Source organism: Natrix helvetica (assembly GCF_964273705.1).
Source record: "Natrix helvetica genome assembly, chromosome: Z".
Classification (NCBI taxonomy): Eukaryota; Metazoa; Chordata; class Lepidosauria; order Squamata; family Natricidae; genus Natrix; species Natrix helvetica.
The window spans coordinates 38,596,715-38,615,951 of record NC_138554.1 but is presented as its reverse complement, the minus strand read 5'-3'; the positions used below and the strand labels follow the sequence as shown (position 1 = coordinate 38,615,951).

General features: G+C 39.6%; 1 protein-coding gene across 2 annotated transcripts in view; it reads right to left on the bottom strand.

Moving 5' to 3' along the window:
* Positions 1-366: 366 nt before the first annotated feature.
* Positions 367-19,237, bottom strand: part of CCDC47 (coiled-coil domain containing 47) — a 29,448-nt gene continuing 10,577 nt past the window's right edge. For both annotated transcript variants that reach the window (XM_081970064.1, XM_081970065.1), the window contains exons 6-13: positions 19,121-19,186; positions 16,979-17,080; positions 15,053-15,163; positions 12,999-13,084; positions 11,791-11,849; positions 8,585-8,694; positions 4,693-4,860; positions 367-2,512 (exon numbers count right to left, since the gene is read on the bottom strand). In XM_081970064.1, coding sequence (XP_081826190.1) covers positions 2,432-2,512; positions 4,693-4,860; positions 8,585-8,694; positions 11,791-11,849; positions 12,999-13,084; positions 15,053-15,163; positions 16,979-17,080; positions 19,121-19,186 — 783 coding nt within the window. In that variant the 3' untranslated portion in view covers positions 367-2,431. The remainder of the gene's footprint in view (positions 2,513-4,692; positions 4,861-8,584; positions 8,695-11,790; positions 11,850-12,998; positions 13,085-15,052; positions 15,164-16,978; positions 17,081-19,120; positions 19,187-19,237) is intronic.

Below are 19,237 nucleotides of genomic sequence, written 5' to 3'. Positions count from 1 at the left end.
ATTCAATACCAAACACCTCTGGTAATTTGCAGACTAACTTATGAGAAGGGACAAAAGTCTGATATGCTTCATTCCTGTTTGGCACTGATATTTTTTTCTACATGCATAAAGTTTTTCTTTGCAGAAGAAGATTAATTAATAAACGAAGGAATGAACCAAAAGAAAGACCCTATAATAAAACTATGGAGAAAAACACAAGTATTAGTTTTGTTGTCTTTTCTCCTTTACATGGTTTTACAAATGACTGCCTTACAAAGTTTGCCAGACTCCCTTTTGAGAGCTTAGTAATATTTTCTCTCCCCCCCCACTTACTAGCATTACTTAAACTACATAACAAGTTTTTAAATATTTCCATTACAAAAGGACCTCTGTGAAACAAAACTTTATTCAATTGGTATAATATCTATTGACAAAATAGTTTAAAATATATCCCACATAGGATTGCCATTTTTGATGTAAAATATCATAAATGATAGATATATAACATCACAAATTAAAATATATTTTGGGTTGTAGATTGCATTCAAAAGGAATCTATGCATATGTTCATGCTCTGACAAGTGGCTTTTTGCACATGCTGTTTTAAAGAGCAGCTTAATGTTATTGCATCAGTGATAAAAGCATAATCAAGAAAATACACAAAGCTTAACAAGCCTCAAGTTTCTTCTCAGTAAATTCACTGCAAAAATAATCCATTATACAGAAACGGTCAAATGCCATCTTGAGCATTTATAAAATGCAGCAATTCCATAAGACTGTGAAGTGGGAGAAGCTCCTGATTCTAATTTTCTCAGCATATACAATTGTTTGTAAATGATGTTTAAGAGATATAATCCTCTAAGAGGCTTCTTCTACCTGGGGGTAGGGGGAAGTGAATTGCACAGTTATTTAGACCCTGGTTCCTTGTCAACTTTACATAGTTAGCAGCTACAGAGACACAGAGAAATACCGGAAGAATATGATACAATCAGAAAAGCACATTAAAATATAAAGAAAGCTGCTAAAACATCTAGGCATCTGTCTAAAAAGGAGGGGGGGGGGGAGAATTAGTGCATACACCCTGTTCCAAATCAGCAAGCATGATTTATATGTAGAAATAGAAAATACAATAAACCTATATTAAAAAAATGGGTCCAAAGAAGTCAGCTATTTGGAAGATAACAAATGATTTTTAGCAACTAGGTAATGCATGAAGAATCATGTGAGTGATCCCATAAAGATCTTCATTTGCCATGCAGGAATTTTCAGAAGGACACACCGGTGTGCCCCAAATTCTGTGTCAGGTCAACTTAATAGGTAGCTTTTACATTGTTTTTAATTAATTATATTATTAATAATAATCAACCCCAAGGCAAATACACACCATTCCTCAGTTGCTCACATATTGACAGCAGATATAAACGAGATGCTTATCTGCATGCACATTTACCACTGAAATTACTATCTTGTAGATTTATTTCTGCTTATCTCAAACACATATTGAGCATACTGTGCTCAAAACACAGCAGTTTTTCTAGAATTCTCAGTATAATCGCTTGTAAAACTGTAATACTGATTTAGCACTTTACCATTACAAAGAAGCATGAAATTCACATATATTTGATCTGTAATTATATTAGATGCCAATAGTGCTAGTTGCACCAATTGTGAAAGAATAAAAAAAATCTTAATATGAAGTATTGGTTATTAGATTTTCTCTCCATTTTGCCCAGTTTTCTAAATATAATCAAAGTGCTTATGTATTGTTGGTATATTCTAAGAATTTGTGTGTGTGTTTGTGTAATTGTGTGCATACATTTGTGTGTGAGAGTACTATGTGCATAGATTTTATGTATGTGTATGTGTGTTTAACTGTGTGTACACACATACATATACATCATACATCATGCATCTGAATCAAAGCATCTGAAAGAATGTTGCAAATTTCTAGAACCCCATCCAAAGCAAGTAGGGAAAAAAATCTTAACAATATGGAAGACAACTGCAAAGCTCTCTATATACACATCTGCATGTTATATAAAATCAAAATGGGCTGCACCATTAAAATATTTATTATTAGCAGTCCTAGTCATTAAAGAGATTGAACTAGGTTCAGAATTGCAATCCAAATGTGGATTAAAATACATTTATTTTATTGGTAACTAAGTATAATTTTGTTGTTTTGGGGGTCATTGGTTGAAGCAATTCAGTACATAAACACATTTTTAAAAGTTGTGTTAAAACTGTTACTAATGGAGTTAAGAACAACTTTGCCAAATATACATGGAGGGAGAACCTTTTCATTCATAATCCCATGAGTGACAAAAGTTATCATCAGAAGTGGTTCTTAAGTGGCCAATGATTAAGGTCAGGAATATAATCAGCTCATTGTAGGCAGCAAATTGCAATTCTATGGTTGGCACCAAACGATATTTCTCCCTAGTTAAGTTTTTCACATAGCTTTCACCTTGATCTGTTTCATTTTCATTTGCTTCTTTTCAAGTTTTTTCTGTTCACGACGCAAGGAAGCCTCCTATAGAAAAGAAATTATTAGTTTTATGTGACTATTGGATTCTTTGTTTGATTGCAGAGCAAAGTCAAAGACACCAAGGAAATGTAGCAGATTTGTTTACTGTTATGAGATAAATATTAATTAGTCTTCCATGTAAAAATCTGCAGATACTACATTGGAACTATGTGGGTGATCAAAATATCTCTCCAACTAATGCTTTCAATGCAATGAAAAATGGATCTCTTCTTGTAAATACAGAAGTATTCAAGCACTGAATTAGATACCATTTCCTCTGGCCTCGGCAGGATTAATTTATAACTTCCTAAGGAGCCGAAACGGTCTCTTAGATCCCCTGCTTGATTGAAAGCTATAAAACAGGGCTTTGCTACTACTAATAAAATTCTGCTACACAGAGATGCTGGTCTTACACAGAACTAATAATAATGGGATATAATGAGTTTTGGCTTAATGTGGCAATATAAGTCAAACACAATGTTTTCTGAGCCATGATTTGTCATTTAACTCTGTTAGTGAACAAGATGATTACAGCTTATTTAAAATTGTAGCTTAGTTAACATATGAACCTAGCTAGAGAATTTATCCATATAAAACAGGATCACAAGCCATGCATCTTACAACAAAAATACAAGCAAAACATTCACCATCTTTAAACCTGAAAAGGAATTACTATAGTGTCCATCAAACAAACCATGAAACTGCCTTTCTCCCTCTCCAAAGATGAGGCAATAATGTCTGTTGCTACCCATTCCAGGAAGACGTAATACTCAGCTACTACAGGCTTCTACAAAGAACTTGCCCAAAACAACTTCGATTAAGAAGAACATATTCTTTTTAGAAAATCACGTGAAGTTAAAAGTCTTGTTATCTCCTTTAAACGTATTAGAGCTAGTTCTTGACTTATAACCATTCATTTAGTGACAGTTCAAAGTTACAACAGCACTGAAAAAAGTGATTCAGAACTGGTCCTCCAACTTATGACTGTCATGCTTAGGCACTTGGCAACCGGCATGTATTTATGGCACTTGGTGTAGAACTAAATATGACCCAGGTCATATGATCACCATTTGCTTCCCAGCCAGTTTCCAAAAAGTAAAGTCAATGGGGGAAGCCAGATTCACTTAATGACTGCCCATTTAACAACTACAGTGGTTCATTTAACAACTGTGGCAAAAAAGATCATAATATTGGCCGCAACTCATTTAACAACTGCCTTGCTTAGCAACAAACTCTGGTCCCAGAATGGACATTTTTCCTCCCAGACCATAAAGTTTATTTGTTTATAATATTAACTACCGGAATCTTCAACATTCTGGAAAAATAGCATGTAAGCGGGGGATACTGGAATGTTTTTCTGCAGAGGGATTACACATATTTCTATAGCAATAAGGGATTATATATATTTCTGTAGCATGTATGTGCAGATATAGTTACATTGTTTTTGCTTATATATGTTTTGCTGATAGTTGTCAGGGATGGTGATATAATGTTATGGTGTAAATAAGATACTTGGAAGGAGCAGATTTATAGTTTGATACTCAGAACAAAATTTCACGTGCAAGTTGCTAGCCCCATGTTGTGTTGCTGGCCCCATTTTGTGGTAATGATCTTAGTAACTTCCCCTGAACAACTTGATGCAATGATTAGATTTGGGAGATATAATGAACGTACATGTATTTGTGGAGCTGAAGAGGTAGAAGATCTGACTAATATATTATATGATTGCTGTTTGTATAAGGGGGCTAGAGATAAGTCTCTTGATCCACATTTTAAACGTATGGCCCAGTGGGAGCTATTAAAACAACATACCTCATGTATGGCCAGACTTTGAAAATGACATTTAATACAGCAAATTTCTGACTAAAATGGTCCAACTGAGATCGGCATATGTGAGCCTGAATGGGGCAGATTACAGGGGTGATACAAAAATATAATTGTATGTCATTTTATTCTATTTTACATATTTATGTATTAAATTATTGTATTTTATCCTATAAGTATTGTATTTTACCCTACTCTTATTTTAAATTGTAGAAGATTTTAGTTTGACCTTGTACATTGATATGGCCTATAGGCTAATCAATAAATCAATAATAAAATAAATAGTAACTTCCCTAATTTAGAATGGCTGCTATAGGCTGAGCATGTTTCTTCTAATATAGTAAGCTTATTGAACAAAATACCTCTAGACGTCGCTGTTTTTCTGGATCTTCCTCATTCATGATTCTCTCCTTCTCTGCTCGTTTTTTCTCTTCCCGGCGGGACTGGGCAGCCTCTTGTCTTTGAACATGAGTCAGTTTCAGGAAATTCTCTTCCACACGTGCTCTATTTTTATCTGCTTTCTGTTTTCCCTTTGTCCCAAAGCAAGAAGAAATGCAAACAACTTAGTCAATATACATAAACTCATAGTACAGAAATCAGCAACTTTTTTCAGTTGGTAGGAACTATTGTGAGATTCCCCTTAATAGTATGGGCATCAAAAACCTAAAACATTATTTATTAATGTCCCAACTATTTTGATATTTCGTGCAAGAACATAAAACTCATGTAAGATTTAGTTATTTTGCAAGGTTTCAACCATTATTATAACATTCTATTTTTTTTAGTTTTGAAGTGAATTAGTGCCATCTAGTGGTGTCATGAACAAAAGTTGCCAAAAGTTGACAATACATCAAGCAATATCCTAACAAACTATTTGCAAAGAGAACATCTTAAGTAATTAGTTTATTAAAATCTGAACCCGAATTTGCTTAAGGCTCCTATAACGCATTGGGCTAATAAAATGTTTGTGAGAAAACCTTGACTTTTTGTCAAGTCTTTTATCACTTTTTATCTTATAATTTACTGACAGCTTGTTCTGGAGTCCCAAGACAGTAGTTCTATGCAGAGGGAAGGGCAGCTCATGTTTAAGCTCCAAACCCTTCCTGGCAGTCTTAGATCTTGCATCCAATCCAAGATATGGCTGACTTTTACTATAGAGAGAAAGAAGTCCGCAACCCATTCATATTGTGGAAAAATGGAGCAAAATCTCATTGCAGTCCTCTGTCATATAGGTAGTCCTTAAGGTACAACCACAATTTGGACCAGGCTTTCCATTATAAGAAAGTTTGCTGTTAAGTGAATCGTGTTGATTTTGCAACTTTTTTTCTCAGTTAAGTGAATCACTGCAGTTGTTAAGTGAATCACATGATTGTTAAGTGAAGTGGTTTCCTCCATAGTTTTGCTTGTTGGAAGCTGGCTGGAAGGGTCACAAATGGTGACCTCATGACCCAGGTCATTGCAACTGTCATAAATACATGCCAGTTGCCAAGTGCTTGAATTCTGATCATGATTGTGGGGATGCTACAATATTATAAATACAAGGAGTCAACAAATGGTAGTAAGTCAAGGACTACGGTACTTACAATGTTAATGATGATGATGCCTTTCCCAATACATCAATCTTTCCAAGCAAAATCTAACTACTTGTTTAATTTCAATAGTCGTTCCCCAGCTTTTCTCAATCAAATGTGAATGTTGAATAACAAGTGATAGCCTAAACCAGTGGTAGTCAACCTTTTTCTACCTACCGCCCACTAATGGATCTTTCTTGATGGAAAAATTTCCTTACCGCCCACCAGTTTTTGCGCAAGTGCGGAATATTTTTTAGAAAGGAGTGCTTTTCCTTTTTATCTCCTTTTTTAAAATCTTCCTTAGGGCTATGTACAAAAGTAAGGCTGAGCTAGTATTAGCCAACAACAATTCTCTCCTGCCTTTTCTTTCTCCTATTTTGCAACTGCTCTGCTCCGCTTCTGCCTGTCCCTGCTAACAGTTTCTACTTCTCCCCTTCCTCTTCCCACGTTTGCTTGTGCATGCGCTTGCGCTCGCCTGCCCACTCGCTCAAAAGGAGGTTTTAACCTCCGAAATCCCCACCGCCCACCTGGAATCCCAAAACACCCACTAGTGGGCGGTAGGGACCAGGTTGACGACCCATGGCCTAAACATATCTGGAGTGTTCCATACTAGAAATGTAAAGACTTGCAACTCTAATAAATTTAAAGACTACGCTGTAGAAAGCTGGTCTAAAGAACTAGTCTTTTGGTTTCCATATCTACCTGATTACCTGATTCTAAGATCCACATAGTGCTACTCATCAACTATCTGTACCATTTTCCCACCAATATGCACACACTTATATCCAATCTCTCATGATGCTTTATGCATTTGATACAAAGGCCTAGAATTCATGAAAATTTGTGTTAAATGTGTCTGTCTTTAAGGTTCCACAAGACTATTTTTTGAAATTACTATAAATAATAACTTCCCTTCTCTATGGAGAATGTTCCAGCAAACATTGTATATTTGGACTTTCAAAAAACATATATCCCATTGTCAATGACTCCCAAACAAACACAGCAGCCATAGGATAAGAGAACACATACTGTACATTTATGGATTGCAAAATAACTAAGAAACAAGACAAAGAATAGGAATTAAAATATAATTTTGAAATTGAAAAACATTCATAATAGGATTTAGTAATTTGTTTATAAACAAATCGGAGTGAGGGTATAGCAATGTGATGATGTTTAATGACAGCAATAAACTGTTCAGCCATAAAATAAAATCCCAAGCTTCAGAAATAAGTTAATTAGCTGTGTTTGGCAGATTAAAAAAAATCTTAGAATCATTGTGAAAAGCTCAATGAAAATGTAAAAAAAAAATCCAGATTGGAATAATTAAAAACGGGATGCAAAATAAAACAAGATAGCCAACATATTAATGTCATTAGATAAATCTGTGATTAAGATATATCTACAAAACTAAATAGTTTGGATCTTAACACCAGAAAAAAAGATTTTATAGAGATGAAAAGAAACAGAACTGAAAGCAAAATTACTTCAACAGTAAGATGGGTGGCATATAAAATCAAGTCAAATCAAATCAAATCAAATCAAATCAAATGATTAGAAGAAAGGCACACTGTTGTAACTCAGGGCATTCTTTAACATTAATGCAGTGAGAGTGGCACCAATTATTTAGAGAATTCCTATTTAACTAGGGCATTTTCTGGCATTATAGGTGATGACACCACCAATTCAAATGGTTCTAAAGGAAACTGGAAAAAATATGGAAGATGAAATATCAACAGTTACTCCACTTTACAAGAGACATTAACTTATGCCTAGACCCATGATGGCAAATCTGTGGCACACGTGCCACAAGTTGCACACAGAGCCATTTGTCAGGGCATGTGAGGCGTTGCCCTGTCATCTGGCCAGCGCGCGCCTTCTTTTGAGGCCATTTTTCACCCTCTGGAGGTTTCCTTGAAGCCTCCGGAGTGCGTAAAAGCGGCCTTACGGGCAAACCGGAAGCTCGGGAATGGACTTCCGGTTTGCTCATAGAGTCGTTTTTTGCCCTCTGGAGCCTTCAGGGAAGCCTCCTGGAGGCCCCTGAAGGCTCCAGAGGGCTAAAATCAGCCCTACGAGCAAACCGGAAGTCCATTCCCGAGCTTCCGGTTTGCCCGTAAGGCCGGTTTTTCACACTCCGGAAAACTCCTGAAGCCTCCGCAGGGCCTCCGGTGGGGGGGGGGAGGCTGTTTTCACCCTCCCCTGGCTCCTATAAAGCCTCTTTATAGAAGCCTGGGGAGCACGAAAAAAGAATGCCAAAAATGGGGGGGGGGGGTGCTGGTCGTGCTTGCATGGCTGCTAGGGTCATGGGCATAGCTTTATGGGTGTGGCACACCCGCACACGACCTCCCTGCACTCCCTCCGCTTTTGGCACGTGAGCCAAAAAAGGTTCGCCATCACTGTCCTAGACTATAAAAGGCATGTTTTGAGTGCCCACTGCTAAAGACCAAAATGTGGAGAAGACTTTCAACTTCCTATTCACTTTGTAACATTTCTGAATGCATCCAATAGTCCCCTGGACATCGATGCTGGGTCAGTTCAGCTGTTTTGAATGAAATGGTGGTAGAGCACAAAGGAATCCAAACATATCTGGGACATGGATTGCATGGAGTTTTAAACATTTTCATTATATGAGTCATGCATATACAATTAGCATAATGGTATACTGGGTTAACATAAAACTTACTTCTCTGTTCAGACGGAACTTTTTTGCTTTATCAATAGAATAAATAACCATGTTCATCAGAGGCAGCAGAGCTTCCATGTCTTTGGGAGAAGTGTTGCCTGAACCTGGTACTATAAATAAGAAGGACATTTGTGTTCAGTCTTACTTGTGAACTAAAATGTATAGGTCTGTACAAAGAGTCACTATGATGTAGTGGCAAAGGTCCTGGACAAGGACTGGGAAGACCAGATTTAGTCATTCCTTAGGGGATGGCCTTGGATTGGTTACTTGCTTTCAGTCCTGAATCATCATCAGACTTTTTGACAAGCTGGCTGAAAAACAAAACTCATTGCATCATACACTGATAAGCTTCACTTTAAGAACTAGGCAAGAGCAAAACAAAAGACTCTGCAACTATGTAGGATAGATACGATGGACAACTCCAGGAAGGCAAACTTTTACATTTTTAATAAAGTCATTTCATCATTCTAATCTGCATTTATCTGTACCATTCCTGTTAGTTTCATTGAGGCTGACATGTTAGAAATCCCTATACAATGTAATTCACAATTATAGCAATTAAGAGATATTTATTCTACTTAATATTACCGTATATACTTGAGTATAAGCCGAATTTTTCAGCCCACTTTTTGGGCTGAAAAATCCACTTCGGCTTATACTCCAGTGAACAAAAAAAAAAAAAAAAAATGTGGCTCTTTAAACATTTTAATGCGGCTCTTCTGTGTGCCGGGCGCCCGCTTCCCTCCCTCCTCTCGGGCTTCGGAGGGAAGCTTCTGCATAACCCCGGCGAGTGACAAGTCTCCCAGGCTGTAATTTGCCGAGCTGTACGCGCGCGCCTGTTTTCCACGGTGTGGAGCAGCGGCGAGATTCTGGGCGGCGAGCGATGATTCCGGGGGCCATCAGTGGGGGGGGCAGGGTCCCCCCTCGCGTTCCTCATCTTCCCGGATGGCCCCTGGAATCATCGCTCGCCGCCCAGAATCTCGCCGCTGCTCCACGCCGTGGAAAACAGGCGCGCGCGTACAGCTCGGCAAATTACAGCCTGGTTATGCAGAAGCTTCCCTCCGAAGCCCGAGAGGAGGGAGGGAAGCGGGCGCCCGGAGGGAAGCTTCTGCATAACCAGGCTGTAATTTGCCGAGCTGTACGCGCGCGCCTGTTTTCCACGGCGTAGAGCAGCGGTGAGATTCTGCGCGGCGAGCGATGATTCCAGGGGCCATCCGGGAAGATGAGGAACGTGAGGGGGGACCCTGCCACCCCCACTGATGGCCCCCGGAATCATCGCTCGCCGCCCAGAATCTCGCCGCTGCTCCACGCCGTGGAAAACAGGCACGCGCGTACAGCTCGGCAAATTACAGCCTGGGAGACTTGTCACTCGCCGGGGTTATGCAGAAGCTTCCCTCCGGGCGCCCGCTTCCCTCCCTCCTCTCGGGCTTCGGAGGGAAGCTTCTGCATAACCAGGCTGTAATTTGCCGAGCTGTACGCGCGCGCCTGTTTTCCACGGCGTGGAGCAGCGGCGAGATTCTGCGCAGCGAGCGATGATTCCAGGGGCCATCCGGGAAGATGAGGAACGCGAGGGGGGACCCTGCCCCCCCACTGATGGCCCCCGGAATCATCGCTCGCCGCCCAGAATCTCGCTGCTGCTCCACGCCGTGGAAAACAGGCGCGCGTGTACAGCTCGGCAATTTACAGCCTGGTTATGCAGAAGCTTCCCTCCGAAGCCCGAGAGGAGGGAGGGAAGCGGGCGCCCGGAGGGAAGCTTCTGCATAACCCCGGCGAGTGACAAGTCTCCCAGGCTGTAATTTGCCGAGCTGTACGAGCGCCTGTTTCCACGGCGTGGAGCAGCGGCGAGATTCTGCGCGGCGAGCGATGATTCCAGGGGCCATCCGGGAAGATGAGGAACGTGAGGGGGGACCCTGCCCCCCCCACTGATGGCCCCCGGAATCATCGCTCGCCGCCCAGAATCTCGCCGCTGCTCCACGCCGTGGAAAACAGGCGCGCGCGTACAGCTCGGCAAATTACAGCCTGGGAGACTTGTCACTCGCCGGGGTTATGCAGAAGCTTCCCTCCGGGCGCCCGCTTCCCTCCCTCCTCTCGGGCTTCGGAGGGAAGCTTCTGCATAACCAGGCTGTAATTTGCCGAGCTGTACGCGCGCGCCTGTTTTCCACGGCGTGGAGCAGCGGCGAGATTCTGCGCGGCGAGCGATGATTCCAGGGGCCATCCGGAATTCTTTTCCCTTAGAATCAGAATGTTTGACCCTAGCTTCATCTGTATTAATATTTAGGGGAAAAGGAGAACCTTATCAAACCGTAAATCTCCTATACTGCATTAGAATGAAATGGAATGGAATGGAATGGAATGGAATAGGATAGGATAGGATAGGATAAGACAGGATAGGATAGGATAGAATAGAATAGAACAGAACAGAACAGAATTCTTTATTGGCCAAGTGTGATTGGATACATTCATAAAGAATCATAAGATAAAACGCTTAGTGATAGTCCAGGTTACTAATAAACAATCAAATTATACTAGGAAACAAATAAATAACAATAGAAGCTTCCCCCGAAGCGTTCCGAGGGAGGGCTGTAAACTTCCCTCCGAAGTCTTGGGATGTTCTGAGGAGCCCCCCAAGGCAAAACGCTGCTGCCAGGTAGTTAAAAGTATGTCTCTGATTCGTCTCTGTCAGTCTCTCTCTGATTCCCTCTCTCTCTCCCTCTCTCTGTTCCTCTGTCTGTCTGTCTCACTCACACACACACACACTTTTAGCAATTTTATTATTATCTACCTGTATTTTTATTTTTGTAATTTACCGTGAGCTGCTGCATTTCCCAGCCTCGGCTTATACTCGAGTCAATAACTTTTTCCAGTTTTTTGGGGTAAAATTAGGGGTCTCGGCTTATACTTGAGTCGGCTTATACTCAAGTATATACGGTAAATTTTAGGCAACCAAGGCAATTTATGGTATTTTTAAATAGTCAACAGTACCCATGTCTCTGCTAAGATTCCCATAAACCCACTATCTTTCCTTTCTTTAACTACATTTTAATCCCATCCTTATGCCAAATTATAATTGGAGCCAAACAAATGTTAGAAATAGACCTGTTAATCAGGACAGATTATACGTTATATTCTGATTTTGAAATACACTCTCAGGGGTAATATTCTATGTTTCCTAAGGAAAGCTATTCAAAACAGGAGCCTATTCTTACCATTAAAAGTAAATAGCAGTGTCTTTTTAGTTTCAGGCAGTTTCAAAGGCTGGCCTTCCCTGGGTGAGAACAAAAAGAAGCACTGTTAAAAGGATTTTAAAAATGACCACAAAAAATGGCAACAGCAATATCTACTGGTAGAAAGTTACTCCATAGTAGGCTCCTATATTGGGTGAAGCTCCACAAGCCTGACAGCAAAGGTTATCTTACAATATTATAAATTGTAAAATTTCTTGCAAGAAGGAGAAGCCTTAATATATGGCAACAAAAAGCCAGGAGTCTGGTAGCATCACTTGTAACTAATATATTTTAATAAAAGGTCAGTAAATTAATATTATAGAAAACATTATTTATGCTGTTTTGTTATTGTCTTTCAGCCTCCTCTAGGGCCTAACCAAAACGCTTATGAGTCTTGGGAGAACTTCCCATCATAAAGTCCATTGGAAAACCAGGAAGAGAAATCTGGCAACAGCTTCTTTGGTCATTATCTCAAAAGTTTACGTAAATCATCCAGGAGATACCACTTTAGAGACCCCCCTCCCCTGCAGAAAGAACAGCATAAAGGAATGCAGAATCTTCTTCATCAGCAGCAGTTAATCTGTCGTAGTGATTTATCCTATCTATTGCGCAGGAAATAAGCTGTAACAGATCCTTGCCTGCACCTTGACACAATTAAATGTAGTAAACATTTATGGTAGTTAAATGCTATGAACTAGGTGTGTCAAAGTGGCAGCCACAGGCTGGATGCATCACACGCAGGCCAAACCCACCCAAGCTCTGTGAAGGAAAAAAAATCGCAAAACATCATATGACGGCAACATGACGCTGCAAGTTTGACACCTGTGCTGTAAACATACAGCATTATCTAGCCTATAATGGCATCTGGACAATTATTGGGAGAGAATCCATTGCAACTGCTCATCTTCCCAACAGCTAGAATAGGTATTAATAGTTGGAATAGTTGTATCACATTGAGCTTTTTTATTTAATGCCCTTGTTCAAACATAACTAATACTTTATTCAACATACTGGAAAACATGCTCTATTGCTGAAGGGATAGTCATTCTCAATTCATTATCAGAAATATACAATACAATAGGTGTCGGACTATGGTTCTTAAGATACATTTCTCCTCTAGTTTCCCTTTTGCAAATTTTAATGCAATATTCATTTGGAAAATACAAAAGCATATTTTGTGCCATACTCACTCTTGCATAAGTTTTGGACCGGAAAATTGGTCTGAAAAATGAATTGACTCAATCTTATCAGCATAATGTGTGAGGAAATGGATCATCTACCAAAATAAAAGAGATTTAAAATATTAAAGATAGAAGCATATATATATATATATATATATATATATATATATATATATATATATATATATATATATATATATATATATATATATATATATATATATATATATATATATATATATATATATATATATATATATATATATATACACACACACATAGTTGTATTTGTACTGATAAATAAATAAAGGGAGACTAGTATAGATCTATTTCGAGCTAATTAGCTCTCATCAGCTAGCCATACCCTTACTGGGATTTGAACCTGGACTGTATTATATCTTAGGCAGGAGTCTTAGCCAGAGAGAGGGAGAAAGAGGGAGTAGTGACCTTCCTCCCATATTTAGGCATATCAGGGGTTGTAACACACATACATACATACATACATACATACATACATACATACATACATATTTACACACACACACACACACACACAATCACACACAATTGGGGAAGGCTAGCAACTATTTCCCTGACTTCTGTGTGTATGCAAAATGTCAACTTATGAAGGCAGTTGGGAGCTAAGTTTCAGTCATAAGTGATGCTGTCATAAAATGCAACTACTTTATATAGCTTAAATATGGCAACCTTTGCAGTCCCGACTTGCTGTCATTAACTGAATCCCAGTTGTTAGGCAACAAAACTTCCTGCCAGCTTCACATAGCTAGGTCAATTGGCAAACCAGCAGAAAAGTTACAAGTCCCAGACAGCTTGCAAGCAAGTCAGTAGCAGGAAAATGGCTGCTGCTGGGTGGAATAGGGTGTGAGTGGGTACATCAGGAAGCAAGGAAGATGTGGTATGCTCAAGAAGGGTATGTAAGGGATGCACAGGGAGGCTTGTAAAAAGTGCAAAGGGATGCATGACTAGCACAACTACAGAGGGACTGGGGGAGATTGCACAGAGGGAAGAGACTAATCCCAGCATTTTGCCACTTTCCCTGCCACCTTAACCCATTAACTTTCTGAGGAAACTGGTAAGAAAGGTTGCAAATGGTGATCACAGGTGCTACAACCTGTTGTCAAAGGTGAACCTGCTATCAAGTGCCCAAATTGTGATCATTTGACCACAGGGGTGCTAGGATAGCCAGAATTCCGAGGACTGCTTATAACCACCATTCATTCAGCAGCATCATAACTTCAAAGGAAAGATGCATAAATCAAGGACTACCTATAATTTTCAACATTAGTCCTGCTGAATTAGGACAAAGTTCTAACAATTCATCCATTGTCTCTCATGATAGTATCAGCAGTAAACTATCTCTGGAATTGGAGATTTTATTTAGCTCTCATTTCCTTTGACAGACAGACCTATTATTCTTGAATTGGTTCAATTACCTAAACATGTTGGTTTTAAGCAGCAATGGATTCCATAAGCTTAGTAACAAAACAATGTCATGGCTTTTGTCTATGAATGGCAAGGTATGACTCATCAACAGTAAAAAATACAGCATCAACAATCAGGTCGACATCATAAATTAGAAAGTAAGGTATCATGTAATTCATATCATGCTAGAGAAATTTGCTAGGAATGTTTGATTTGATTCCACCAAAAGGAAGTTATAAGGAAGTTAGTTATAAATAATGATGTTTAATCATCATTTATAACTAAACTGTGAGACAAATGGACTAAGTATACATTTGCCCAGAATTAATCAGTACCTTCATAGAATGGCACAATTTCGGATAACCTTTGCTTCACACTTAACCACATGACAATACATAACATACAATACTCATTTACCAATTATTCTGCCAGCCATATGCTTATTTTCAAAACTGAATGCTCAGTTTTTCAGAACCATTCAAGACAGAAAATACTTCATTTAAAAAAAATAAACAAAACAAATAAGGATGTTCCAATGCACAGCAAAATGCAAACTTGTATTCTCATGAGAATTGAACATTATCGCAACTTGAATATTTTAACTATTTATTTTACATTACCTTCGTATCCATCATTCCTTCTGTGACCTCACCCATTTCTGATAAGATAGCCAGTGCTTCTGGGAGCCCATACTTTGCCCCAGTTTTGGGTTTATCACTGCAGAACTCACTCTGCCAAAAAGGAATTGCCATGTTATAAGGTATATCTGTTATTCCTTGCACAGTTAAATATCCAATCAAGCTAATCCAAACTCTGAAAGTGATTTAGGAACTTAACTGCTAGAACAAGACTCTGCTCAATTGAAAGAATAATAGCTTCTGATTGCACAAGAATTATACTGCATTTAGGGATTGTGAGATATTCTAAATATGGAATAAAAGATCTCACATTCCAGCATTTTTTCATGTTTAAAAAAGGATTACAATAGCAGTTTTAAATTCCTATGTTGTTTGTTAAAATTAAAAAGATACATATAAATTGAAGATACCATATTTTTCGGAGTATAAGATGTACTCCCCCGCAAAAGAGAGTGAAAATTTGGGTGTGCTTTATACATCAAATGTAGTCCCACCCACCAGCCTCTGCCTCCCAGCAATTTGCCTCCTTACAGCAAATAGCCTGTTTCAGTTTCAGCACAGCTTGATTAGCACAAGCAGTTGATTGTCAGTTGGACTGGTCTCCCGACCATCAGCTGTTTTAGGGTGCAGGGATTGCAATTTCCTATTGCTGCTTCTGTGTGCCCCATTTTCGCCCTCCCCTCAGCCCATTTTCTGCTCATTCTGATCCCTACTGCCCGGAACAGGTGGAAAATATGGCACAGAGGCCGAAAATGAAAAGTGCGGATGATGAAAACAGGGCGCACAGAGGTGGCAATAGGCTATGGCAATCCCTGCAGCTTGAAACAGCTGATTGTGGGGAGGCCGATCCAACCAAATTGTGCTAATCAGGTGTTGAAATTGAAACACAGTGTTTGCTGCAAGGAGGCAACTTAGCTGGGAGGCAGAGGCAGATTTTCTTTTTCTTGTGCTAATCAGGCTAAACTGAAACAGGCTGTTAGCTGCTTGCTGCAAGGAGACAAATTGTTGGGAGGCAGAGACAGATTTTTTTTTCTAGTTTTCCTCCCCAAAAGCTAGGTGCATCTTTTACTCCGAAAAATATGGTACATATAAAACATAAAAGCCCTTCCATTGTAGGATATGTCCCCAAAAGTTGTAACAATTTTTTTTAATGTTATCCCAAGCTGCACAATGTTTCCCTGCCCAATTTAGCTATAAAGGTAGTTAACTACATTGCAAATCAGACTTGTCACAAGCTAGAGAATGATGGCATACAAGAGTATGAGAGAAAGAAAAGAGAAATCTGCTAATAGAGTTACTGTAGCAACAAACTTTGGTATATAAGTACACATAATCCTTGGTTACATCCATTTGTTCAGTGACTATTTAAAATTACAACAGCACTGAATGAGCAGGAATAATGACTGCTCCTCAAGAGTTTTGGCCATCACACCTTCCCCATAACATGTGATCCAAGCACCTGGCTTGCAATTGTGACACTGCAGTAAGGTGCAGTCACATGATCACAATTTTAAATGTGGAAAGTCAACATAGAAGCTGGTAGGAAGTCAGAAGTCACGGTCATATAAAGTCCTTGCTTAACAACCTGCACGGTCCTCACTTAATGATAGTTGTTTGGAGCTGCAGTGTTACATGACATTACACTTTATAACAGTGTCACTTAGTGACGACAATTCCGGTTGGAATTGCCATTGTCACCCAAGAACTACCCTGTACATTTGAAAGGGCCCCATGTTGAAACACATTGGGTGAATTCAGAGACTGCATCCAATTAATTACGAGAATGCAATACATTAACACAATATGTAGTTAAAACAGTCCTGGACCATTTGTAAGGCTTCACATGTGTTTTAAAATTCCCCCATCTTCCTTCTTTAACTCCCAAATTTCCACAGCTCCAATACATACCAGGTCCTGCATTTCCTTCTGAAGCCGTACCAAGGCTTTTCTTGTCCCAACAGCAAAAACGTAGGTATCCATATCATCATCATTCATAGTAACTTTTATTTGCTGGATAAAACATGTAATAATAGGCACACATGGGTTATTTTGCATAGGAAGATTCATTGGTACAATAATAGTTTGATCATATGGTAAAAACATAAAATGACCTAAATAGCAAATGTCCATTTAGCCAAGATCAGGAGAGCCCCAAGATTACTCTCAGAATCTCTAAATTGGATTGGACTATCTCTCCTACCCCTTCCCTCTCTCACTCACTTTCAAACAAACCTCCCCACACACAAAAGTTGGATTGGATATCTTTTCCAGTGGCTTGAAAGCAGCTCCTCTGCCATCCCCCCCCCCCCCCATTCCCCTGCTGCCTTTCCCAAACACCTCCACCATTGAAAATGCAGCCTGCTGTCTGGGTGGGAAATGCCTGGAACACAATAAAGCCCACCCACCACCTCCTGCTGGCAGGCTGGGGTGAGAGGAGAGGCAGAGAAGCCGGAGGGGAGCTGAGCCGAGCCTCCCAAAAGAAAGAGGCTGGGGGGAAGTGTGTGTACTATAGCATGGCTCTTTGCCTAGCTTCCTGCCTACTCCTGTGGTCTCCTCAGTGCTCGCTTGTGCTCTCCCTCCCCAAGTGTAGTTTGATTGCAGGTGGAGCCACGTTGCCTTTTCAAACTTGTAATCAGTGAAGCTGGGCTAGATTTTTATATAGTTTTATCCAGCTGTGTGTGTGTGAGAGAGAAATGAATGGGGGCCTGGGGAGGAAGTCACTACACTTGCGGAGGGAGAGCACCAGTGAGGTTAAGCAGAGTCATCCACGGTGAGGCAGCAACTAGCTCAGCTTTTTCCTTTTCCTTTTTTTTTCATGATGAGAGTGGTGAGGCTATGCCTCACTTGCCTCACCTGACTGCACGTCACTGGTATTTTCTCAGTAAAATAATAATAACTGCAGAACTTCTTAAAATGGCAAAAAAAGGCACACAGTTTCTCATCTCATGCATTTAGCAACTGGAGGATACACTTTGATTCATTTCATACAATACAGGTTGTATTATAGAATACAGGTGGGGATCATTTACCAACATGATTTGGGACAGGAATTCCAATGCTAAACATTACAGTAGTAAGGCTGATGTCATGTAACTGCATCAACTTATGAGAACAAACAATCCCGAATGCTGTCGTTGCCATGTGTTCAGTATCCCATGATCCCAGTATCCCATGGTCAAGTGGTTGGGATCTCCTGCAAGTTTCCCCATTAAATTTGCTTGTTTGAAACTAGCAGAAAAAGTTGCAAATGGCAGCCACATGACTGGAAAATGCAGTGAAGTCATAATTTCAAGCCATTCGCCATGTGCCTAAATGATCACATACAATACAATAGCAGAGTTGGAAGGAACCTTGGAGGTCTTCTAGTCCAACCCCCTGCCTAGGCAGGAAACCCTATACTGTTTCAGACAAATGGCTATCCAATATCTTCTTAAAGACTTCCAGTGTTGGGGCATTCACAACTTCTGGAGGCAAGCTGTTCCACTGATTAATTGTTCTAACTGATTAATTCTAATTGTTCTAACATGACTTTAGGGACATTGTAATAGCTGCAAATAGAACCTCTCATAAGTACCCTTTGTTCAGTCATACCTTCAATCCCTGAACAAGTGGATGTTAAACAAGGTCTATGTAGTATTATTAGGGATCTGAACTGCTGCCTACTTTTATTTGCAGCATACCATCAGAACAATACTGGTCATTTCCCAGAAAAAAGTAGTCTCCAATCTGATTATAAAATATGCATATAATATACTTATTTTGGTGCCAACTGACATGATGATAAAACCCACATGCTTTGACTCTAATTTCTACTAAGACACATGCTGCTTCTGGGATTTAAAAGAAAATGTCAAAAAATTGAAAACATATTTTTGCAGCCATATGGGCTACAATTTGTGAACTTTTATTAGGAAAAAACAGAAAGCAGTGACTCCCACTGTGAGAGTAGAAGCATCACACCTACAGAACTATACTTTTAATAAGTTAATCAAACAAGTGTTATGAATATAATTCACTCGAGCTATTTTTGATTATAAAATTAACACATACCACTTGGTCACAGGCTGGCCTCATCATGCGTGCAAGAACATTCAGCAAGTCTTGTCTCTTAAGAAACTGAAAAGGGAAAAGTTCAAAAGTGTGAGACCTTCTCATCCCTCCATTGAG